The sequence below is a fragment of the Callithrix jacchus genome, chromosome 10, assembly GCF_049354715.1.
Source record: "Callithrix jacchus isolate 240 chromosome 10, calJac240_pri, whole genome shotgun sequence".
NCBI classification, from domain to species: Eukaryota; Metazoa; Chordata; class Mammalia; order Primates; family Cebidae; genus Callithrix; species Callithrix jacchus.
Window position 1 is genome coordinate 116,058,170 of NC_133511.1, and position 26,461 is coordinate 116,084,630.

The 26,461-nt window shown below is 36.6% G+C and overlaps 1 protein-coding gene across 4 annotated transcripts in view; it reads left to right on the plus strand.

Moving 5' to 3' along the window:
* The window catches only part of ZFP91 (ZFP91 zinc finger protein, atypical E3 ubiquitin ligase), a 44,441-nt gene that overhangs the window by 13,061 nt on the left and 4,919 nt on the right, over nt 1-26,461 (plus strand). Inside the window, exons 3-10 of one of the 4 annotated variants that reach the window (XM_054240910.2) lie at nt 19,030-19,146; nt 20,233-20,442; nt 20,692-20,728; nt 21,354-21,458; nt 22,004-22,138; nt 22,651-22,701; nt 23,130-23,208; nt 24,619-24,733. In XM_054240910.2, coding sequence (XP_054096885.2) covers nt 19,030-19,146; nt 20,233-20,442; nt 20,692-20,728; nt 21,354-21,458; nt 22,004-22,138; nt 22,651-22,701; nt 23,130-23,208; nt 24,619-24,733 — 849 coding nt within the window. The remainder of the gene's footprint in view (nt 1-19,029; nt 19,147-20,232; nt 20,443-20,691; nt 20,729-21,353; nt 21,459-22,003; nt 22,139-22,650; nt 22,702-23,129; nt 23,209-24,618; nt 24,734-26,461) is intronic. The other 3 variants (XM_054240911.2, XM_009008164.5, XM_002755308.7) reach the window with 3 other exon arrangements.

Genomic DNA, 26,461 nt, shown 5'->3' on the forward strand with positions numbered 1-26,461 from the left:
ATCTTGTTGCCCAGGCTGGAGTGCAGTGGTGGGATCTTGGCTCACTGCAACTTCCACCTCCCAGGTTCAAGTGATTCTCCTGCCTCAGCCTCCTGAGTAGCTGGGATTACACATGCACACCACCACAGCCAGCTAATTTTTTGTATTTTTTTAGTAGAGACAGGGTTTCACCATGTTAGCCAGGCTGGTCTTGAACTCCTGACCTCAGGTGATCCGCCTACCTTGGCCTTCCAAAGTGCTGGGATTACAGGTGTGACCCACTGCACCTGGCCCACGAATCCTTTTCTTTATCCACTTTGCGTTTTCTAATTAGGAGCAACCAGCTAATTTCATTATATCATTACTTTGGCCAGAATGTTCTAAGGTATCAAATACATGATCTTTAAATAGAAGGAAATTCTGTCATTCCTGACAACATGGATGGAACCAGAGAACATTATGCTAAGTGAAATGAACCAAGCACAGAAAGATACACTGTGTGGTTTCGCTTATATGTGTAATCTAAATAAGTGTCTCATAGAAACATTACTGGAGGCTGGGGGGTTGGGAGGTGGAATGAGAAAAGGGGAGAGGGAAATGAAAAGGTACATACAGACTTTCAATTAAATTGGGAGAGTAGGTTGCAGTGATCTATTGCACTGTGTATTAGTCTCTTTTGAGTTACTGGAAAGGAATACATGAGACTGAGTGATTCATAAAGAAAAGAATTTTATCTGACTCATAGTTCTGCAGGCTGTACAAGCATGGCCAGCATTGGCTATAATTTTAGAGAGGACTTCGGAAGCTTTTGCTCAAGGTGGAAGTTGTAGGTGGAAAGCAGGTGGGTCACAGAGCCAGAGCAAGAGAGAAGAGACGAGGGGCAAGGCCCTTAAACAACCAGGTCTCACATGAGCCATTAGACAATTGACCTATTACCACAGGGATGGCACCAAGCCATTCATGAGTGATCAACCTCGATTACGCAAACACCTCCTGCTAGGCCCCACATCCAATGTTGGGGACCACATTTCAGCAGGAGATTTGGAGAGGACAAACATTCAAACTAAATCACACTGCATGATGACCACAATTAATAATAATGTATTACATATTACTCAGTTGCTAAGTTGGTGAGTTGATAACGTTCTGTAGTTTTGAATGAAACTCATTAAATTTATCCATCTGTCCCCAGCAGCCACCAGATGCTCAGAGAGCACTAGCAGGCAGTGCAACTGCATGGGTCCCTTTTTGAACAGAGTATACTTAGGCTACAATAAATTTATACACAGATATTTTTCTCTCTTCTGTAATAAATTAATCTCAGCTTATTATAACTTTTTACTTTATAAACTTTTAAGTTTTTAAAAATCTTTTTGACTACACACTTAAAAACACAGCTATATAAAAATACTGTCTTTTATCCTTAATCTATAAGCCTATTTTATTTTTAATTTTTGTTTTTACCTTTTAAACTTTTTTGTTAAAAACTGAGACATAACACACGTTAGCCTAGACCTACACAAGATCAAGATCATAATATCACTGTCTTCAACTCTTCAATGTCCATATCTTGTCTCGCTGGTTTTTAGGGCAGTAACACACATGGAGCTGTCATCTGTGTTCCTATAGTACCAGTGCATTCTTTTGAAATATCTTCTGAAGGATGTGCCTGAGGCTATTTTGCAGTTCAATAAGTAGAAGTATTACATTCTAAATGATAAAACGTGTAATAAATATGTAAACCATAACAGTTATTAAGTATTAGGTATTCTGCATAATTGTATGTGCTATATTTTTATATTATACTGGCAGTGCAGTAGGCTTGTTTGCACCAGCATCACCACACAGGTTAGTAATGTGTTGCATTACAACATCACTAGGCGATAGGAATTTTTCAGCTCCATTGTAATCTTAACCAAATGACCATCGTATAGGATGTCCATCCTTAAACAAAATGTCACACCGTACATGGAAGACACTGGGAACCTTAACAACAGCTTTTTTTTGAAATGGAGTTTTGCTGTTGTTACCCAAACTGGAGTGCAATGGCACGATCTCGGCTCACCGCAACCTCTGCCTTCTGGGTTCAAGCAATTCTCCTGCCTCAGCCTCCTGAGTAGCTGGGACTACAGGTGCGCACCACCATGCCCAGCTAATTTTTGTATTTTTAGTAGAGACGGGGTTTCAACATGTTGACCAGGATGGTCTCGATCTCTTGACCTCATGATCCACCCGCCTCGGCCTCCCAAAGTGCTGGGATTATAGGCGTGAGCCACCTCGCCTGGCCAACAACAGCTATTTTAATGGAATGCTAAAAGCAGAAGCCAAGCAATACATGAAATCTCTTATCTCTACATCTTACCATGATCAAAGTCTACCAGTTTTGTTCCCACTCCACTTGAACCTATAAACTTTATTTCATTACAGTTTTTAGGTAAAGCCTTTATTGGTGTTAGCTGTGTACTACTACAGTTATATTATAGCTGGTCTCCTTAATTTGCATGTCTCAAACCACCTCCCTTTTCTTACCAATCATTCATGCAGCCTTTGTTTGTTCGTTTTCCTTTTTTTGATACAGGGTCTCACTTGGTTGTCCAGGCCAGAGTGCGGAAGCATGATCATAGTTCACTGAAGCCTCTACTTCCTGGGCTCAAGTGATCCTCCCACCTCAGCCTCCCAAATTGCTGGGAATATAGGCGGGTCGCAACCAGTTTTTTGTTTTATTTTGTTTTGTTTTTTCGGTATAGACAGGATTTCACTGTGTTGCCCAGGCTGGTCTTGAACTCCTGGGCTCACATGATCCTGCTGTGTTAGCCTCCCAAAGTGTTGGAATTGCAGACGTGAGCCACCACACTCAGCAGTCATGCAGTCTTGAGATCAAGTCATGTAACTTGTACTCTTTTAGAGATTCTCTACTAACTTCAAATTTCTTAGGCTTGGATACAAGGTCTCTACAAAGTTGTTGAATTATACTTTTCTAGCCTTGTTGCTCAGTTTTCTTTAGGTAGACCCCCAAATTTCTTCCTGTAATATTTTCTGTTCTCGAAATCTCTGAACTTTGCTGTTTTTGAAGTGCTGTTCTGCTCTTATCTTTTCTTAAACATGTCCTAAATATTGGTGCTACACTTGTATATGTCTTTCATGCCCCAGAAAAAGCGATATTAACAGAACAAGATTGTACTGTAGTTGTTTTTATTTTGTAATACAAAACTGCTGCTGGAAGAGAGAAATCAATGAGCAAGCCAAATGTTGGGGATAGCCAAAAACAACACATTTCATAAATATTGAAAATGATCCATTTTATATGAATCAAGCTAAATCTAGATGATAATAGTTTCTTTTTCTGTGCTGACAATTCCCAGTTTTATGTTTGTAGCCCACTGTCTCCTTTGAACTTCAGGGCTGTTAATGTTTTACTCAGCAGTAATCTCAGACTTAAAGCAGAACACATTTTCTCTCTAGTGTCTCTTCAAAACAAGCAACAAAAAACCCTGATCTTTTTTGTGTTTTCATCATTAGTCCAATTGTTCAAGTCAGAAATCTAGAATCCCAAATTCTTGACATGTCCCTGTATCCCTGTTAAGTCACTCTGTAGTCCTGTCTGGTCTATTTCCTATTTCTTGTATCTCTAATTATTTCCATACTCAGTGGTATTACCCTTTTAAAGCTATTATTATCTGTTGCCTGGCCTACTGCAGTAGGTTTTTAGCTGGTCACCTAGCATCTACTCTTTTCTCTGCCTAGTTCATTGTCTAGCCTACAACAAACATGAACGTTTAAAATGTAAATCTGATCATGTCACCTTTCTGTTTAAACTCTTTCTGTGGCTATTAGGATAAGATCCAAAACCAGGATTCTGGAAGGACCTTGTTAGACTTTTTCCTGCCTCCTCAGCATCATAAATGATGGGTTTTATCATGTTTTCTCTGCTCTAGTCATATTTATCTTCTTTCTTTCAGTTCTTAAGACATGTACATGTACATGTACTCTTGTTTCTCACCCGCCTTCTCTGTCAGCTGGTTACCACTTACTTATTTTTCAGAGTTCAGCCATATTTATTTAAACTTAAATGTTGATCTAATTCTTAGCTATAGAGATCATTAAATTAATGAGCGCTAGTTTTAAGAGCTGTGCTTTCAGAGAAACTATTCTTTCACCTTCTCAAACTTATGTCTGAGCAAAGTCTTAATGTTTTTAAGAGGGAGAACTAATTCACCTAATGCTGATACTTCGAAAGTGAGACTACTTTGTGATTCTATTTTTTTTTTTTTTTTTTGCTCTAAACTTTTAATATCTGCAGAAATTCTGTGAAAGCCTAACATTCATTATCCTTTCTGTCAGTGCACCAGTGGCTGATGTCTGCTTTGAAATGGGTAACCCAGGAAAAACCATACGTAGATGGAGTAACAGTGAGAGATGACTAGAATAAGAAAGGAAAATCTTTATTAATAGACAATGCTGATTTAAAAAGGAGTAAACCATTTTAGAATGTAAACATTCTTTAATTTCTTAAATATAATTTAAAAATCTCATTTCCGGTGTTTAATCACAATAAAATTTCTCTAGTTTTATTTTGAAACATAAGGAAATACAGTATTTGGCTTTAGATTAAAAATTGACTCATGGAATAATTCTTATAGCTCTTTCAGGTTAGTACATTATATAAATGGGGCCCTCTTTTGGCACTTGAATCCAAGGCTGGGTGGAAATCAGCCAAATCTGGATTGAGCCCTTGCACTGGTGCTTTCCTGTTTCACTTTTATATGGTTAGGTGTGGTATAGTAGAAAGAATACAGACTTTGGACTTAGATATACCTGTGTTCATTTCCGTCCACAACTTTTAATATGTGAGCTTTGGAAAGTCAGTTACTTGGTTTTTTTTTTTATCTTAATAATAAATACTTGACAGGGTATGATAACTGATTTTTGAGAAATGAAAAAAAAAATTACCTGGCAGTTAATATTTAGGATTTGTTAGTTGCCCAGAAGAAATTTAAATATTTAAAGAGAGTTGTGAAGACCTTTACATTTAGTATCCTCTCAACTTATCAACCAACCACACCCTGTTTCACCCTACGATAAGATATTAGCATTGATTATGTTAGAATGGCCCTTCTAACTTAAAACATTTTATGACCAAGTGGCTCTCATCTTTTGGAATTTGATGGTTTGGCTTGTTTTAGTAGTTATCTCTGGCTGTAGGATTGAGATGAATAGTGTATCTTTCATTGTTTGCTATCTAGAAGAATTAGAAGAAGACATTCCTGCCAGTAGATCAATCTCTCTCTCTCTTTTTTTTTTTTTTTTTGTTTTGAGATGAGGTTATACTCAGTTGCCCAGGCTGGAGTGCAGGGATGCAATCTCTACTCTCGACTCATGGCTCCCTCCGCCTCCTGGGTAGTTCTCTTGTCTTGGCCTCCTGAGTAGCTGGGACTGGTGTGGATTACCACACCTGGCTAATTTTTGTATTTTTAGTAGAGACAGGGTTTTTCCATGTTGGCCAGGCTGGTCTGAAACTCCAGGCCTCAAGTGATCTACCCACCTCTGCCTCCCAAAGTGCAGGGTATAGGCTTGAGCCACCACTCCTGGCCTAGTATTAATCTCTTACTATCTCAATTCATAGTATCAACCACTCTTACTTCATACCTCCTTCTTTCAAGAATGTCCAGTTGGCCCTTGAACAACATAGGGGTTAGGGCCCCAACTCCCCCTCACAGACAAAAACCTGCATTTAACTGCCCAAAAACTTTACTGACAGCCTACTATTGATCACAAGTTTCATCAATAACATAAAGTCAACTAATTCATATTTTGTATGTGTATTATATTCTGTATTCTTACAGTAAAATAAGCTTGAGAAAAGAAAATGTTAATTTAAAAACCATAAGGGAAAGAATATATTTACTTTTCATTAAGGTCTTCATCCTGTCCTTTTCACGTTGAGTAGGCTACGGAGGAGGAGGAAGAGGAGTTACTCTTATGTCAGGTGTGGCAGAGTTAGAAGGAGTGGCAGGAACACTTGGTGTAACTTTATAGAAATACAATCTCTGCCTGAACTCTTTTTTGCTTTTTCATTTCTTACAAATGTTTCTACCCTTTAACCGTTTGCTTTAGTTTCAGGGCAGGTATCATAGAAGGATTCCTGTCATAAAGGAAGTCAAAAGCAATCTTGAATAGCTGGAACCTTTCTGACAGAGTTTCTAAGTTTTAAATGTTAGTTTGTTTTCTGGCATTGCTTTTTATATGTTGTCTTTCTCATTGTCTGGCACCTGTTCAAAAGCACTCATCTTCATCATGTCATCTTCTGTTAATTCCTCCTGTGTGCTGTCTGCAGTTGAATTTATCCAAGATGCATATTTTCAAACTCTTCACCACCACCCCCCTGCCACCCCCTTTTTTTTTCTTCATATTCACAGTGTCTTTCATGATTTCGTTGATTGGCTCTGCCATAAATCCTGTGAAGTCATGCACAACATTTGGAACACAATTTTCTCCAGCAGAAACTTTCTGGTAACAATGTTGGCATCTTCAGTGCCGTGATCTTTCCTGACTTTCATGATATTCTCTATTGGGATTTTCTTACATAGAGTTAACAGTCCTTTGTGTAATGAGACTTAAAGCTTTTATGACCCCTTGATCTGGAGAGTGAATTAGAGACATTGTGTTTGACAGGGCAAGTAGACCACTTCAACACCTTTGATGTTAAACTCATGAGGTGGCCAGGGGCATTGTCCAATTCAAAAGAACTGTAAAAGACAGTCCCTTACTGGCAAGGTGTACTTCCTCACTTCAGGAACAAAGCATCAGTGGAACCAATCTAAAAAATGAATTCTTATTTTCCTGGCTTTTTTGTTGTACAACCAAAAGACTATGGGCCTTTCTCTTCGAGGCTCAAGAGTTAGTAGCTTTATATATTAGGGCAGCCCTGATTATAAACCTAACTGCTTTTACACAAAACAGTGGTGTTAGCCTGCCCTTTCCTGCTTAAAATCCTGGTGCTTGCTTCTCTGCCTTATTAATAAATGTCCTTCCTGGCTTTTTTTTCCAGATTAGGGTAGTTTGCATTGAAAACCTACTCAGGCAGATACTCTTTCTCAATGGTTTTCTTAATGGTGTCCAGGAACTTGTCTGCCGCCTCTAAGTCAGTAGAAGTTGTTTATTTTATTGTCTTGACATTTTTAAAGCCAAATCTTTTTTTGAAATTATCAAACCATTCTTTGCTGGCATTGAATTCTTCACCTTTCTTTTGCTTTAAGTGGTCATAGAATGACTTGACTTAGAGTCTATGGGTATGCCTTTCTTATGACAATTCTATACCCACATAAAAGCTGCATTTTGAATGTGAGATAAAAGTATTTTGCAAAACCTGAAAGATTTTTGGACCTGCTGCTGTAGGTGCAGCGATGGCCTCACAAATTTCCTTTTCTTCAATACTTTTTATGTTGGATTCATTTATCTTAAATGAGCAACATGGGGATTAGGGCCCCAACTCCAGCTACACACCTCAACCTTCTATACTTATCAAACATTCCAACTTTTTCTTGTAATACCATGACTTTTTTCTGCTTTCTTGGGAGCACTTCCAGTATCACTAGTGGCAACTCGTGGGTCCCATAGTGTTATTGAAGGTTTCAGGTATTGCTCTAAATCTAGCGAAAAATGAGTTAATTGAGAGAGATCACTTTTATTGTGACACTAAATTCACTCAGGTTACGATTATTATTCTTGCGATACTTTAAGCAGATGCTTGAAACAGTTGAGCTCACTGCAATAGCAGCAGGAGATAGCTATGAAATTATTAGAGTAGTATAGTATGTACTGAGTTAATTTTATGCAGTTATTTAATACTACATCTTTATGTTTCTTTACATTTCTCTGAACTTTGATGCCATATATAGTCTTAAGACTTTGTGAGTGTAAGTTTTGTTGAATTTTAACTTTTTATAATTGCATATTTTATGGTAATGTCATCAGATAGAGTGGCATCTACATAAAGTTTATGCATTCATGACATACCTTAATTTTTCACTATTTCTAGACTACACAGTTTGTCTGCAAGTTTTTTCAATTTGTCACAAATCTCCAAAAAATTTTCTTACATATTTAATAAAATCTGCATATGAGTGGATCTATGCAGTTCAAACCTATGTTGTTCAAGGGTTAATTAACTGTAGTTACATTCACTGTGCCTGCCTGTTGTTCATGCAGTGACTAGCATGATGTCTTCGTTTACCTAAGTTAGTATGACTTTTTTCTCATTATTTACATATCAAGGAACCTCTTCAAGGTTAGCTGCTCTTGTGAGAAACAACTGGAAATCGTTTTTGAAGTACCACACAGAAGAAACTTGGCTCTTTTCCTATCTGTGTGTGATTGTTTATGCGAATGTATGGATTCTTCTTCAGTTGTCAATTTCTGTTCCAGAAACCTAGCACTACTTTTGTGCACGCATATGTGTGTTTTGAGGTGAAATTCACTTAACAAAATGGTAATAAAAAATTGTTTGAAAGCATACAATTCAGTGACATTGAGTACATTTATAGTGTTGTACAGCTATCACTTCTATCTAGTTCCAAACATTTTTATCACTACCAACAAAGAAGACCCCTGTACCCATTAAAAGAAGTTATTCCCCTTTCCCTCTGTTCAGCTGCAACAAAAATTAATCCTCTTTCTGTCTCTGGATTTACTTATTCTGGATATTTTGTATAGTTAGAATCATACAATTTGTGGCTTTCATTTCTAGCATCGATCATATAGCATACTTTTAAGGTTCATTCACATTGTAATGTGTTAATACTTCATTCCTTTTTATTGCTGGATAAAAAGTTTTACTGTATGTGTATATGACATTTTGTTTATCCATTCACTGGTTAATGGATATTTGGGTTGTTTCCAAATTTGGCTATTGAGAATTGTGCTTCTGTGAATGTTCATGTGTAATAAGTGTTTCTTTGAATAGCTGTTTTCAAATTTTGGTGTATGTACCTAGAAGTGAAATTGCTGGATTATACGGTAATTCTCTAAGTTTTTCTTAACGTTTTTCTTAGGTTTTCCATAACTAATGTTTTTCTCATTAGGTGCCTCATTGTACATGTCCACCGGCAATATACAATGGTTCCAAGTTTCTCTACCTTCTCACCAACACTTCTTCTTCTTTTTTTTTTATTATTTTTAGTAGCCGTTGTAGTATGTGGGAAATGGTAATCTCATGTGGTTTTGATTTGCATTTTATTAATGACCGATGTTAAGTATGTTTTCATGTACTTATTGGCCATTTGTATGTCTCTGGAGAAATAATCTGTTCAAATTCTTTGCCCATGTTTTAATTGGGTTGTTTGTCTTTTTCTTGTTAAATCGAAAGACTTTATATATTTTAGATAATTAGATTTTGCCAGATTTATGACTTGGAAATATATCCTCCCATTCTGTAGGTTGTCATCACTTCTAAGCATTTTTAGTGCTAGCTCCTATGTTTAGGTCTTTGATCCATTTTGAGTTAATTTTTATATGTGGTGTGAAGAAGGTACAACTTCATTCTTTGCATGTGGATATTTATTTTTCTTAGCACCATTTTGTTGAAGAGACTATGCTTTATCCTGTGGAATGGTCTTTAGCCAACTTCTTAAAAATCAGTTGACCATAGATGTATAGATTTATATCTGGACCTTTAACACAGTTAGTTGATTTAATTATTAGCCTTATGTCGGTAACATGTTGTGTCAATTACGGAAGCTTTGTAGTTTTTGAAATCGAAAAGAACAAAGTGCATCTTCCAACTCCTGTTTTCAAGATGGCTCTCGCTAGTCTATATCCCTTGCATTTTCCTGTGAACTTCAGGGTCAAGTTGTCAATTTCTACCAAAAAGGAAGCTGGGGTTTTGATAAGAATTACATTTAATCTGTGGGTTTATTTTCAGAGTATTGTCATCTTAACAATGTTTCAGTATTTTATTCTTTTTTATTCTATTGTAAAGGTCATCGTTTTCTTAATTTCCTTTTTGTTCATTGCTAATATAATTAATGAATTTTATGTGTTGGGCATATTCTGGCACTTTGAATTTGTGTATTACCTTTACCAATTTTCTTTTGTGACTTGTTTAGAATTTTCTATGTGTAAGGTATTTTCATCTGCAAATAGAGATACAGTTTTACTGCTTCCTTTTTACTTTGGGTCCCCTTTATTTTCTTGCCTAATTGCTTGGCTAGAACTTCCAGTACAGTGTTGAATGAAAGTAAAAAAAGAGGGCATCCTTGTCTTGTTCCTGATCTTAGCAGGAAAGTTTTGTCTTTTGCCACTGGGTATGATATGAGCCCTGGGGTTCTTGTAGGTGCTGTTTGTCAAGTTAAGGAAGTTCAGTTCTAGTCCCAGTTTTTGTGTGGTCTTGTCATGAAAGTTTAATTTTGTCAGGTTCCTTTTCTGCATCAATTGAAATGATGGTATGTTTCTTCCTCTCTTTATTAATGTGGCATATTACATATAGATTTTTTTTAATGTTGAACCACCCTTATAATCCTGGGACCTGTCCCAATTGATCATAGTGTCTAATCATCTTAATATGATGCTATATTTGGTTTGCAAGGAATATCGGCTTATGGTTTTGTTTTGTTTTGTTTTTTGTGTGGTGTATTCGTCTGGCTTTGGTGTCAGAAGAATGCTGTGTTTATAGGATGAGTTGGGAAGTGTTCCATCTTCTATTTTTTAAAAGAGTTTGAGAAAGACTGGAGTTAATTCTTTAAATGTGTGGTAGAATTCAACAATGAAACCATCTGTAGGCTTCTGTCTTTTGTTGGGAGCTTTTTATTTACCGATTCAATTGTCAACTTGTTAAAGGTATGTTCATCGTTTCTATTTCTTGTTGAATTGTTTTTGGTAATTTGTGTCTAAGAAGTTGTTGATTTCATCTATGTTACTTAATTTGTTGGCATACTAATGTTCATTGTGTTTTCTTATGTTTATTTCAGTGGTAGTGTCCCACTTTCATTTCTGTTTTCAGTAATTTGGGTCTTCTCTTAGCTTAGCTAAAAGTTTATTGATTTTGTTGTCTTGTAAAGAATCAACTTATTTACTTTATTCTGCTAGCTTTGGGTTTACTCTGTTCCTTTTTTCCTAGCTCTCATGAGTATGATGTTAGGTTATTGATTTGGGCATGTGATTTTTTTTCTATTTTAATGTAGCCTTTTGATTTGGGCATGTGATTTTTTTTCTATTTTAATGTAGCCATTTATATCTAGAAATTTTCCTCTTGAGAACTGCTTTCACTGTATTCCCTAAGTTTTGGGATATTTTTTCATTTTCAGTCATCTCTTAAATATTTTGTAATTTTCCTTGTGATTTATTCTTTGATCAGTTGGTTAACAGTGTGTTAATTTTCACATATTTGTGAGTTTTCTAGTTTTCCTCCTGATACTGATTTCCAGTTTCATTCCACTGTGGTCAGAGAATGAACTTTATATGACTGCAGCCATTTTGAATTTATTAAGACTTTTCAATATGTCTGTGTCCTGTCCTGCTCCCCCCCAGCCCCACCCCAAGGTGGAGTCTCACTCTATTGCCCAGGCTGGAGTGAAGTGGTGTGATCTCAGCTCACTGCAACCTCTGCCTCCCGGTTCAAGTGATTCTCCTGCCTCAGCCTCCCCGAGTGGCTGGGATTACAGATGCATGCCATCACACCCAGCTAATTTTTGTATTTTTAGTAGAGATGGGGTTTTGCCATGTTGGCCAGGCTGGTTTCAAACTCCTGACTTCAGGTGATCCTCTCATCTCAGCCTCCCAAAGTGCTGGAATTATAGGCGTGAGCCACTGCACCTGGCCCAGTATGTCTGTTTTTTAATAATATGTCTAATTGTTTAAATACTGCTTGAGTTCTTTCCTTATCAAACTTCTGACTGGTGTTTGGTTCTGCTCTTGAAAGTAGGGTACTGATGTCTCCATTTCTGTGATTGTGGCATTACCTACCTTTTCAATTCTGTTAATCTTTGCTATATATGTTATGTGTTGGTCATATGTGTGTATACACACACATACACACACATTTCAAGGCGGGGGAGAGGGAGAGGGGCCTATGTTAGCTATGTATAGGTTTATATAATATTATATTTTCTAGATTGATTGACCCTCTCATCAATGTATAGTGTTCTTTGTGTTTTCTAACAGTTGTTGAAGTGTGTTTTGCCTGATATGTAGGACCACCTTGATTAGTTGAATTGCTTTCCTCAGAAGATGTTGAAGTCTTAACTCAGGTACCTGTGAATGGAACATTGGGAGATAGGGTCTTTGTAGTAAATAGACTTTTGTGGTAATTTGTTATGGTAGCTCTAGGAAAGTACTTGGTTATGTATGGTATTGGAAGTTGGCTATAAAAAATACCTAAAATGGGCTGGACGCAGTGGCTCAAGCCTGTAATCCGAGCACTTTGGGAGGCCGAGGCGGCTGGATCACAAGGTCAAGAGATCAAGACCATCCTGGTCAACACGGTGAAACCCCATCTCTACTAAAAATACAAAAAATTAGCTGGACATGGTGGCGCATGCCTGTAATCCCAGCTACTCAGGAGGCTGAGGCAGGAGAATTGCCTGAACCCAGGAGGCGGAGGTTATGGTGAGCCGAGATCGCACCATTGCACTCCAGCCTGGGTAACAAGAACGAAACTCTGTTTAAAAAAAAATACCTAAAATGTTGGCATAGCTTTGAGATTGGGTAATAGATATTGGCTTAGAGTATTTTGAAGTGTGGCACATGCCTGTAATCCCAGCTACTCTAGAGGCTGAGGCAGGAGAATCACTTGAATCCAGGAGGCAGAGATTGCAGTGAGCCGAGATCGCACCATTGCACTCCAGCCTGGACAACAAGTGTGAAATTCTCAAATAAAAAAAAAGAAAGAAAAAGCAGCCTAGAAGAGATGGTTGACAGAAATACAAGTGTTAAAGGCACTCTGGTGAGGCCTTAGAAGGAAATGATGAACATGTTATTGGACAGTGGAGAAAAGGTAATCCTTGTTATGAAGTTGCAGAGAACTTGACTGAATTGTGTTCTGTCATTAGGTAAGCAATGAATTTGGATATTTAGCCGAGTAGATTTACAGGCAATGTGTAGAAGGTATAGCCTTGTTTCTTCTTGCTTATATGCTAATATGTGAGAGGAAAGCTATAAATTGAGGAATGAGTTGTTTAGCAAAAAGGAGCCAGCACTTGATAATGTGGAAATTTTTTATTCTGTCCAGATAGTGTATTCTGGGAAAGAACCAAGGGTGTGACTAGATAGCTGTTCTCTAAAGAGATTTGCTATATAGCATGTGGATCCAGTCAGCCATCTTAGCAGTTCCCAGAATAGAGATGCAATTTTTCAGGAAAGATCTATGGAGGACCTTCATTTGATGGCTTTGACCCCCTGAATTTCATGAAAAATTGACAAAGTTTTTGAGAATTTTGTAACAGCAGAAACACGACCAGGCTGGACTGAATGGGACAGAGATGGAATGGAATGAAAGAAGACTTGATGCTGAGGGTAGGGCCACAAATGCTGGGTCTTGGGTGTATTAGACTTCCTGGGGCCAGGATGACAGGGCTATTTCCCCAGTGGTCTCAGAGTACAAATCATCATCCACAAAGGCTTATTCTTAGAGCTCAAAGTCTAATGCTGTTTGCTGGGTTTTGGACTTACGTGGGACCCCTGACCCTTTTATCCCCACTTCTATTGTCTTGAGATGTCTAATCTATAATTCTCTCACCGTTGTTTTTTTGGAATCAGCTTCACAGATGGAGAATAATTTTGCTTTAAAGTGGACCATACTCCCAGTTTCACTCATAACTGATCTAGATGATGAGATTTGACAACTTTTGAGTTGACGAATTTTAGGTATTGTTTTGGATTTAGATTTGATACTGGAATGGGTTAAGGCTCTGGGTGGAGGTGAATGCATTTTGCACACTGGAAGGACATATACATTTTAGGGATCTAGAAGGTGTAGACTGGGCTGAGTTTTATCCCCCAAAAATGTGTTGAGGTCCTAGCCCTTAGTACCTGTGAATATGAATTTATTTGGAAATAGGGTCTTTGCAGATGTAATCAAGTCATGGTGGAGTTATTCTGTATTAGAAAGGGCCCTAATCTACTATAACTGATGTCATTATAAGAATAAGAGAAGGCCGGGCACGGTGGCTCAAGCCCGTAATCCCAGCACTTTGGGAGGCTGAGGCGGGTGGATCACGATGTCAAGAGATCGAGATCATCCTGGTCAACATGGCGAAACCCCATCTCTACTGAAAATACAAAAAATTTAGCTGGGCATGGTGGCATGTGCCTGTAATCCCAGCTACTCGGGAGGCTGAGGCAGGAGAATTGCCTGAACCCAGGAGGCAGAGGTTGCGGTGAGCCAAGATTGTGCCATTGCACTCCAGCCTGGGTAACAAGAGCAAAACTCTGTCTCAAAAAAAAAAAGAGAGAGAAAAGCCAGAGACACACATGGGACAGGAGGAAGCACCATGTGATGATGGAGATAGAATTGAATTTAGCAGCTATAAGCCAGTTTGTTCACCACCACCAAAAGCTAGGAAGAGGCAAGGAATGATTCTTCCCAGAGTCTCAGAGGGAGTATGATCTGGTATTGTATTGATTTTGAAGTTTTATGCTCCAGAAATATGGGAGAATGTATTTTCGTTGTTTTAAGACATCCCAGTTTGTTGTGATTTGGTACAGCAGGTCTGGTAGACTAATAAATTATTTCGTCTCTCTCTTGCTTACTATTTGCATGTCATATCTTAATCCATTCTTTTACTTTGAACCAGTTTGTGTCTTTGAATCTAAAGAAAACTTATCCAATTTATGGCCCGCAGTCTGCATGCAGCCCAGGATGGCTTTGAATGTGTCCCAACACAAATTTGTAAACTTTCTTAAAACATTATGAGATATTTTTTAAATTTTTTATCTCATTAGCTATTATTAATGTATTTTATGTGTGGCCCAAGACAAATCATCTTCTTCCAGTGTGGCCCAGAGAAGCCAAAAGATTAGACAGATTAGATACCCAGGTCTAACATGACAACCCAGGTCTAGACTGTGTAGATTGGTTGTATTTTTTGTTAATCCAATTTGCTAATATGTACCTTTTAATTCCACAGTTTAATCTATGTACATTTAAATCAAATGGCCGCCATTTTGCTTTGTTTTCTACCTATCTTAATATCTTTTATTTTGATCTTTATTTTCTTTGTATTTCCTTCTTTGTGTTGTAGATAAATAGTAGTGTACCACTTTATCTTTACATTTTCTGTATATTTTTTATTTTCTTAGTGGTTACCTGGGGGTTTCATTTAATACTTTAAACCTTATCTAGTTTAAATTAATGCCAATTTAGCTTCAGTATTTAATAAATCTCTGCTCTGTACCATTCTGTGTCTCCTCATTTATGTTAGGTTGCCAATTGTATGTTTTGATGTGAAATGCCCATAACATAAATTTATAATTGCTATTTTATATATTTGTCTCTCAAATCATATAGGGAAAAAAGGAGTTACAGATTAAAAGTACAATAATACTGTTTCATATTTGCCTCTGTAATTGTCTCTACCAGTGTTCTAATTTATGGATTTGAGTGCTCTCTAGTGTCCTTTAATTTTCAGCTTAGAACACTCCTGATAGCATTTTTTAAAGGGTAGATCTGCTAGTGACAAGCTGTTTTTGATTTTCTGGTAATGTCTTAAAGAATAGTTTTGGCAGCTGTAGAATTCTTGCTTGACAATTTTTTTTTCACCCTTTCATTTTTTCATCACTTTGTTATCACACTGCCTTCTGACTTCCATGGTTTCTCATGAGAAATAGGCTGTTAATCTTGTTGAGCATTCCTTGTTGCTGATGAGACGCTTCTGGCCATTTTTTTGCTGTTTTCATGGTTCTTTGTCTTTCTACCAGTTGATAATAATGTGTCTGGGGTGTGGATGTCCTTGATTTATCCTACTTGGAATTAGGTCAACTTCTTGTTTGTGTAGGCTTTTTCCCCCCAACAGTCCTTCAAATATTCTTTCTGTTCATTTTCTTCTCTCCTTCTGCAAATCTTATTATGCATGTGTTGATCTACTTAGCAATTGTCTAAACAATCTCTTAGGCTTTATTTATTTTCCTTTATTTTTTTCTTTATATTCTTCAGACTGGATCAACTCTTTTGACCTATCTTAAAGTTCACTGATTCTTGCTTTTCAAGTCAGTTGTTGAAGGAAATCCTTTAGTGAATTGTTGATTTCAGTTATTACACTTCTCAGCTTCAGAATTGTTTTTCTCTTGTTCCTTTTTTTTTTTTTTGTGACGAAGTTTTACTCTTGTCGCCCATGGTAGAGTGCAGTGGTGTAATCTCAGCTCCTGCAACCTCTGCCTCCTGGATTGAAGGGATTCTTTTGCCTCAGCCTCCCAAGTAGCTGGGATTACAGGCACATGCCACCACAGCCAGCTAATTTTTGTGTTTTTAGTAGAGACGGGGATTCACCATGTTGGCTAGGCTTGTCTTGAACCTCTGCCTTCAGGTGATCTGCCCACCTCAGCCTCCAAAAGTGCTGGGATTACAGGCATGAGACACTGTACCCTGCCTCTCTTGGTTCCTTTTATTGATATTCTGTATTTGTGAGACACATTTCTTCTGATTTCCTTTAGTACTCTGTCAGTGATTTCTTTAGCTCTGATTTTCTTTAGCTCATTAAACTTTTTTTTTAACTTTTATTTTAGATTCAGGAGGTACATGTGCAGGTATGTTACCGGGGCATATTGTAGGATATGAGATTTAGGGTACAAATGATTCCATCACGCAGGTACTGAGCATAGTACCCAATAGTTTTTCAACCCCTCACCCTGTAATCACCAGTTTCTGTTGTTGCCATCTTTATGTCCATGAGTACCTACTTCTGTCTGTGTGGTCTCTAAAGGCTCTGGTCCTTTAGCTTATATTCAGCAAACGATATGACAGAGATTTCCTTAAATGTCTTAGTTCACCTTTTTCTTGATTCATTGCTCACACTTGGATTTTTCTTTCTTCCCTGATTTGTGAGTAAAGCACTCAAATTTTGTTTTGTTTTGTTTTTGAGACGGAGTCTTGCCTCTGTCACCAGGCTGGAGTACAGTGGTGCAGTCTTGGCTCACTGCAACCTCTGCCTCCCGGGTTCAAGCGATTCTTCCACCTCAGCCTCCCAAGTAGCTGGGACTACAGGCACGTGCCACCACACCTGCCTGATTTTTGTATTTTTAGTAGAGACAGGTTTTCACCATGTTGGCCAGGATGGTCTCGATCTCTTGACCTCATGATCTGCCCACCTTGCCTCTCAAAGTGCTGGGATTACAGGCGTCAGCCACTGTGCCCTCACTTGACTTTTATAACCTTTTTTGTCCAGAGTTTCCACAAAGTTGATTCTGACAGTTTTTGTTCATGGTGTGTGTGTATTTCTGTGGAGGGACATTTTTGCTCTCATTCTCTGATGGTTTGTGTGGTTTTTTTTAAGACGATTTTTAGGTTCTGGGAGTGGTAGTATTCAGTAAGATAGGCTATTATGCTTGTTTTTTGTTTTTTTTTTTAAATCAAATTGGCATTATATATCCAATGAGTAAAATCCATGGTATGAGAAGTTGTGGGTATCCCATCCTTCATCATAAAGAAGAAAAGAACTTTGTTGACGACAGGAGGTTATGGAGTGGGTTCAGAGTCCAACTCAGTACAGTTGGGTTAAGGAAAAAAATGATGTTTCTATTATTAAATGTTGTAATACTTGACAGGTGGTGTTGAATTGTTCTCTTTCAAGAAATTTTTTAAAAGTAGTCATGACCTACATGTAAAAGTCCTTGATTATTAATCTTAAAACCTCATTTCTAAATCTAGATGTCCTTATCTAACCTTGTGATTTTGAATAGGCTTCTTTGGCCTTCTAGATACTTTATGAGTAAAACTTACTGGATTTTACTTAGATTGAATGGTCTTTGAGGTATTTTCACCTGTATTAATGTTCTATTTTTTATTCTATTAAAATAGCTCAGATAGGAGGGTAAAGCAATAATGAATTGAAAAGAAGGCTACAAGAAAATGCACAACTGATTGAATAATTATGGTAGTTTAGAACTATTCTTACTGCTATTTATCTCTGTTTCAAACTAATTTCATTACTTCAGTATATGCTCATGCAACTTTCAAAACAGTCTAAAGCTAAAATATCCTACAGTCACCACATTGCTCCATAATAAACTGTTTTTTAATGTTAAGCAAGAATGTTGCCATACTATATATAGTTTTGTGTCTTTTTTATGCATTTAACAATATCTTTGCTGATAATTCCATATCATTTTTAACATACCTCTATATAGTATTCCATCATAGTTAAGATATCATGGTTTATTTAAGCACTTTACTTTTGACAGAGGGTTAGGTTGTTTCTGTTCTTTATAACAGGTTAGCTGTTATAAACAGTTAACCTCCATGTGCCAGTTTATATTTCTAGGGTATATACTTAAAGGTGAAATTACTACACATAATTTTGGACCTTCCCTAGAAGTACTTAGGAATTTCTTCCCTAGAAGTACTTATAAATTTCTTGTATATCTTTCCAGAAGTGTTATTATAGTATGTAAGAGAGAGATATATCTTATATATATATACAAAAATAATTGATGAAACCAATCCCCCTTTGAATGTTTAGTTTTCTACTTTCTACTACTTAAAAACACTGCTATACATTGGTCCTTTATAAATTTTTATTTTCAGTTTTTGTAGGATAAATTTCTAGTAGTTGAACTTCATGTGGAAAGGTATATATATTTATAATTTTGATGGATATTGTCCAATTGTTCTTCGTGGAGGTTTTTCTAATACCTTATCTGTGTATTAGAGTACCTGTTTTCCCACAGTCTTGCCAATATAGTATGTTGTCAACCATTTTGATCATCCCCAATATGACAGATGAAAAATGGTGTCATGCTGTTGTTTTCATTTGAGTCTCCCTCGTTCTGAGTGGATTGACCTTTTGTTGTTTGTCCTTATTTCTCTTTTCTTTTCTCTTCTTTTCTTTTTTATTTTTGAGACAGAGTCTTGCCTGTTGCGCAGGCTGGAGTGCAGTGGCGCAATCTTGGCTCACTGCAACCTCTGCCTCCCGGGTTCAAGCGATTCTCCTTCCTCAGCCTCTCCAGTAGCTGGGATTACAGGTACACACCATCACACCCACCTAATTTTTGTATTTTTAGTAGAGATAAGGTTTCACCACATTGGACAGGCTGGTCTCGAACTCCTGACCTTGTGATCTGCCCACTTTAGCCTCCCAAGGTGCTGGGATTACAGGCATAAGCCACTGCGCCTGCCCTGTTTCTTCCTATTTTTCTATTGGGCTGTTAGACTTTGTTTATGGTTGATTTTACCATGTGGAAAATGGTTTTTATGTGTATCTTATGACCAGAAATTTTGTTTTATTATTGGGCTTTTCCCATTCTACGTTTATTAAAGAATCTTCTATTGTTAAAATGGGCTCACTTCTAATTTATATAGGTCTAAGTAATTATTCCAGGTATGAAAGCCAGTTTCTGATGTTAACTTTTTATTACTTAAACTGCTCAAGAGAGGATGACCTACCATACTTCATTCACTCTTAAAACATGACGAAATATAGGATAACAATAACAGATTTTGTGTGTCCTCCTGTGTACACAGTGTCTTATAGAACAACTAAAACAGAATAGCACCGGAGCTGGACCTCACCATGCAGTTGCTGTATAGATTAGGTCAAATTTATGATGTGGTCCTAAGAAAAACTCTCAATTAGGATGAAAAGCAGTCCTGTTTAGGAAATCCTCCTTAGTAATTTGTCATGGACTTGTTTGGTTGTAAATAACATCTAGATCTATGGTTCTTTCTTATTGGTGCCTCTTTAATTCTGGTCATCTTTTTGGCACCAAGTAATTAATAAATTTTTTTTTGAAACTTAAATCTAAAAGCTAGAATTCCATGAATCCAATTATTTAAGTGTATTTTGCATAGTTAGCATTGCATTTTTAGAAGATAAGGCAGCATAAAATTACTGCTTTGCAACATGAAGTAATTTCTTTAGCATGATGATATTAAGGATAAGTTTTATTTCATTTTTCTCTCATTTTTTCTATTATTTCAGTAAAACTCTTAGTTTTTTTTCTTTGAAAATATTTAATTTATTCCTAAGTACCTGTATCTACAATTAGATATACAGGGATGGTTATTGGTTAACTGTAAACTTAAAGAGAATGGTTTGTCTTTTTATTTAGATCCCAAGGAAGAAAAAGAGGAAGAAGAAGATTCTGCCCTCCCTCAGGAAGTTTCCATTGCTGCATCTAGACCTAGCCGGGGCTGGCGTAGTAGTAGGACATCTGTTTCTCGCCATCGTGATACAGACAACACTCGAAGCTCTCGGTCCAAGACCGGTTCATTGCAGCTCATCTGCAAGTCAGAACCAAATACAGACCAACTTGATTATGGTATAGTACAACTAGAATATGGCTGTTTACTAACTAGTTGCTGTTTTTTAAATGTAGTGTTGAACATTTGTCTTAACAGCTTAACTGTCAGGGACAGGTATGATGGTGTAGGTAGTTCTTCTTTGAACAATTTGCAGATATTCTACTTTTGTGTAATTACCCCATGCCATAATTTGATTGGCATTTCTTGACTGCAGAGAGAAAATATATCTACACAAATAAAATTTTGTTTTGGCTTTATTTTTCTAGATGTTGGAGAAGAGCATCAGTCTCCAGGTGGCATTAGGTAAAAAAAATTAAGATTTCATTTTTAAACTTTTGGGGACATAGCATAGTCATAGTAAATGATTCAGAAGTTGCTTCCAGTTGAAATGACTCTGAGCTGTAATAGAAAATAACTTGCATTTTTGATACTGCATTTAGATTCTATGTTGATCTTGGTTAGAACTTAAACCATGTAATCTAGTTATACAGCTTAGAAATCATGTCTTGTCTTGAGGTTTGGGCTTATTCCATGGTAGGCACTAATGTGAAATATGGGTGTTTCGGCCAAGGTTTTGAGATTTGATTAGAATCTTCTGTCTTAAGTTCTGATTTATCTGTCAATAGGTCTTTCCATATAGCAGATAACCATGCAATATTACAAAATCAGTTGTTTTTTAACTTTTAATGCCATTGAGCCATTATCCTATCTTTATTTAATAAAGTGATAGTATATCTAGGATTTATATATTTTTAGTTTCAGTTATTATTTTTTATGATAAAGCAGCTAGATTTCAGTCCAGTTAGGTCATTAGGATGAAAATGCTGGACGACTTTCAGTTTTTGGCTACCTCTTAATTACCAAATAAAATCCCCTCAGATATGATCCTTAAAACCAGAATGTCTCATTTCTATTTACTTATTTTTAGTAGCGAAGAGGAAGAGGAGGAGGAGGAAGAGATGTTAATCAGTGAAGAGGAGATACCATTCAAAGATGATCCAAGAGATGAGACCTACAAACCCCACTTAGAAAGGCATGTCTCAGATTTTACTCCAGACACATCAGTGAAATAGAATTAGGAAAGCACTGTTGAATTCTTTTATTTTTTCTGTTGCCAAACTAATGGGTATAGAAGTAATTTTAAATGAGTAATTAATTATGCACTTGTTTTGTAAGTCTAACATCTTACCATATCCCGATATAATCCTCTCTTCCATTTGTAGAACTTTATTTTGATTATATCCAAGTTTTTATGAGTCTGCATCTTTTATCTCAACAGGGTATCATGAATTGCCTGAATACTTAGAATTTTTTAATTATCTCATTTCTCTTTACAATTATAGTGAGATTTGATTTACAGGCATCTTTAGTCTGGAGAGGGTTCATTCCATGAGCATCATATACATATATTTAGATTATTACTATGCATGTGAGGAAAGATTGGTAAGAAATCACATTTCATGAACTGAGGATTGTAGTTTTATAACAGATAAATCATAACTCTAAGCTTTAATTTGTTGTCATAGTCTTCCTTGAAAGGGTCTTTTGTTTAGTGTTGAAATGCATTTTTGTTTTCAGGGAAACCCCAAAGCCACGGAGAAAATCAGGGAAGGTGAAAGAAGAGAAAGAGAAGAAGGAAATTAAAGTGGAAGTAGAGGTGGAGGTGAAAGAAGAGGAGAATGAAATTAGAGAGGATGAGGAACCTCCGAGGAAGTGAGTAGGCAGTTATTAAAAATGGAAATCTAACAGATTTTGAAACCACAAGTGGAAAAAAGGGTGGGAGTGTGCGGAAGGATGTTGACATGCATGCTTCAAAATATGGTTTTTTTTTAACTTAAAAAAAATTTGGCCTCAAGCAGCTGACAGTTTCACTGGAGGAGAGACTCTTAGTAAAAAATGTTTAGGTTTTTTACTAAGAGTAAAAAATAATAATACATTGAGATTTATCTAAGTCTTTCATAGTATTGCATAGTTTATGGAAGGCATATATTTAATCTGTGATGCAGACTGATTTGAAAGTGAAATTAAGAATAAGATCTTGTTTGATTTGCCAGATATGTCTTTGACTTTATGTATTCTTGGTTATCCTTTGCCACTTGTTCTTTGGTCGTGTGTGTGTGTGTGTGTGTGTGTGTGTGTGTGGTGTGTATGTCTCTTCAGCCAGCCTTCACTCTGTTAAGTTTTGATTCAGGATATGTCTACTATTACTCTGTCTTCAATTATAGGAGAGGAAGAAGACGAAAAGATGACAAAAGTCCACGTTTACCCAAAAGAAGGTGAGGAGTTTTTACCCCTACTGTTTTGCACCTTATTCCAGTACTAGACACTTAACTCACACATTTAGACTTCGTGATAATCCTTCAGGAATGGCTATTTAAAACTTTCACCAAAACTTCACTAATGTCCTTGATGAACAAGTATTATATTCTTATTTTCATTATAAGATCTTGAAATTTCTAAAAATCGTAATAATTTACCTTTTGGGTGTGGTTATTAGTTTATTTGTGTTACTTTTTAATTCTGTCAAATATTTGGTAATTATTGGTTACTTCTAACACAAATTCTATGTAATCTGTATACTAGTTCAGAGATTTTGATGCTTCCTACTGTAAAATAGCTATTCCCTATAGCAGTTTGAGTCAAAGGCCACTGTGTAGAGTGCCACTTTTCTTTTGTTAATTTTTCTTCTGCATTTTGATAATAGAAAAAAGCCTCCAATCCAATATGTCCGTTGTGAGATGGAAGGATGTGGAACTGTCCTTGCTCACCCTCGCTATTTGCAGGTTAGTGAAGTTATGTAAGAGCCTTTCAGGTTGTATCCCATTACTTGTTCTTGCATCACGAGACTTTAATTTGTTGGCTTGTGTAGGCTTTATCATTGACATGTAATGTTAAGAAAAGTCTTTTTAAATGTAAAATGACGTTAACCCATTTACGCCTAGTGTTCTGTTATTAGAACACTAAGCTTGTGCAAGTTATTTATATATTACTGCTCAAGAGCATCACCAAGGTTTGATTTTTCAGAAAAATTATTTGCAACCTCCAGCATAAATGGGTTAATCACTGTTAGTCCATTTGTGCCGCTATAATAAAGTACTGGAGACTGGATAATTTACGAAGAGCCTACATTTATTTATTAGCTTGTGGTTCTGGAGACTAGAAAGTCCCAGAGCATGGTGCCCAGATCTCATAAGGGCCTTTTAACTGTCTGCCCATGGTGGAAGGGCAAGAATGGGTTGAACTTGTTTTTGTAACATCCACTCCAGTGATAATATAAATCCATTTATAAGGGTAGAGCCCTTATGACCTATAGGTCCTACCTTCTAACACTGTCACACTGAGGATTAAGTTTCCAGCACATGAACTGCAGCGAACACATTCAAACTCATAGCACCTTCTGTTTAAAAAAAACAGGTGACTAAGAATCTGAGCCCAGATAGAGGTCTTTTCTTAGAATCTTACAATATTACAATAATTCTCAGTGTAATGTAAATAATTCTGATACGAGATGATTGTAACAGCATGCCAAGACAAGAGTAACAGATTTCATTTTAACGTGATTTAGAAAAAAAGTAAAATTAGAACTCACTGTGATTTTTTGGATTCTGTGTAGAATGAATAAAAGAGTTTTAGTTCAGGTTTTGTTTTTATTTTTCTTGAGTAGATTATTTATTATTATTATTAATGAATTAAAGGTACAGCTTATATTTAGGTCCGGCAGGAAACATGAAAGCGAAATAATGCTTAGGAGATATCTGTTTGATCTTCAGCAGCAAATAAAACATGACACTAGGGCCTTACTTCTGGATTCTGGTTCAGTTACAACAATAGCTGCTCCTCTTTGCTATATGTCATTTGATGCTCTAAAGCACAGTACAATATATGATCTCTTATCACCGTAACAACACTGTGAGAAGTTATTGTTATCTCTGTTTTACAACTGAGAACTGGAGCTTGAAATATTTATCTCCTAAGATCACAAAGGCTAGCGAATGACAGACCCAGATTGGAAACCAGGTCTGTATATGCCCATGGCCTACGTTCTTAGTCATTTTATTATATTCCCACACTATCCATGTGTGAAATCTAAATGTTTGGTTTTCCTTCAGTATTTTTGACTTAGCAAAGACAAGTACTTTGAAAAAGCCTTAATATTTTTTTTTTTTTTGCCCCTTTTTCTTTCTCTGTTTTAGCACCACATTAAATACCAGCATTTGCTGAAGAAGAAATACGTATGTCCCCATCCTTCCTGTGGACGGCTCTTCAGGCTCCAGAAGCAACTTCTGCGACATGCCAAACATCATACAGGTACTTTCCTAAAATGTTTTTGTTAAGTAGGCAATTGCACTGTACTTTAGTTTTATATGTTGGTAATGATAACATTTTTCTAACATAAATCTTAAAAGATTCCATAGTCAAATGTGAGAGAAAGGTATGAAAATAAAATGTAGTAAGACAAATTTTACAAGGGATGGACATACTAGGACTTCTGAATTTTCATCCTTTGACTTCTTGAACTTCTTTGACCAGGATAATGATCTTTTATTGAGCATTTATTCTGTGTCAACTGTGGGCTAAATACTTTATATATGTTATTGCTAATCAGTGTATTCAATACCACTAAATTGGTTTATATTGGTCTTATTTTACAGCTAAGAAACCAGAAGCTTTGCAGGATTAAGTAACCTGTCCATGGTCACATAGCCAGTTTTTAGCAGAAGCAAAATTTTCTGCTGCTATTGAAACTGTAAAGGCTAGCTATTGAATTTGCATGTAGGCTCCCACAGGAACTGTCAAAAAGAGATGCTGAGTACATGCAATATGTATTATAGAATAGACTCAAATTCAGTTTATTTGTAACCACTGACCATCTCTTTGCAGTGTACCTAATAGGAACAAATTGGGTACATACCACTGAGTATGTGCCAGACACTTTATAATTACATAATACCTTCTCAACAATCTTGGAGAGTAAGTCTAGGGATTCTAGTTGTAGAAATATATCTTCTGCCGAAGGTTATACTGATAAATGTATTATCTCCTTCATTTACTGTAGGCAAGTTACTTCTCAACTTTTCATTTTTCCTTCTCTGTGTATTAAGGATATCAGTATCAGTTATTGTAAGGATGAAATGAGATATATAGTGCTATTGACTGCACAGAGCCTGGCAAATGGTAGACTTTTTCACAATACCAGGATTGAACTTGAATCTTAATCACTTGAAAGTCTAGTTTTCTTATACCATGTTTCTTCAGCATTATTTCCACAAGAAACAGTTATTTCTCTTTCTTGATAGGTACTGCAATTTCTGTGTTCCTTCTGCTCCCTGTTAATACTGTTTTACGCCATAGAAAAGTCATTTCTGACAACTGCTTTAGATTGTTGTAGTTAAATATCACAAGCCTATGAAAAACTTCTGTAAATTCAGTCTATTTCAAATATTTATATTTGGTTACCGCAGTTTTACGATGTTAGTTTTCCTTCTGCAAATTAGTATATGCAGACTTTTTTTGCAAATATAATTTATTTTAGCAATAGATGCCCCACCCAGGTTTGTCCTGCTATGGAACTGGAAGTGTGGATGTGACCTGGGAGATGCTAAGAGTTTCCTAAGTTAGAACTGTGCATGTTTAGACCTTGCTATACAAAGTATGGAACACAAACCAAGCAGCATTGACATCAGTTGGGTTCTTTAATATTAGAGATACAGAATCTCAGGCCCTGCTTTGTACCTGCTGAATCAGTATATACATTTAATCATCTATCCAGGTGATCTCTAAGCTGTTTGGAAAAGAGTAGAGGATTAAATTGGATACTGTTCCCCTTGTAACTTAGATTCCTGTTTTCATTCTGATGAATTCCAGTAATTTGAAGCAAAAGGAGTAGAAAATGTAGTGTCATTAATTTAGCAAATATATATATTGAGCACCTCTTTGTCCATGGGCTTCCCAAACAAGTGGCAAAGAAATGAATAGGTACGATGCTCCTTTGCCTCATAGATTCCACACCATGTTAGCATGTTCATCAAAAATCCT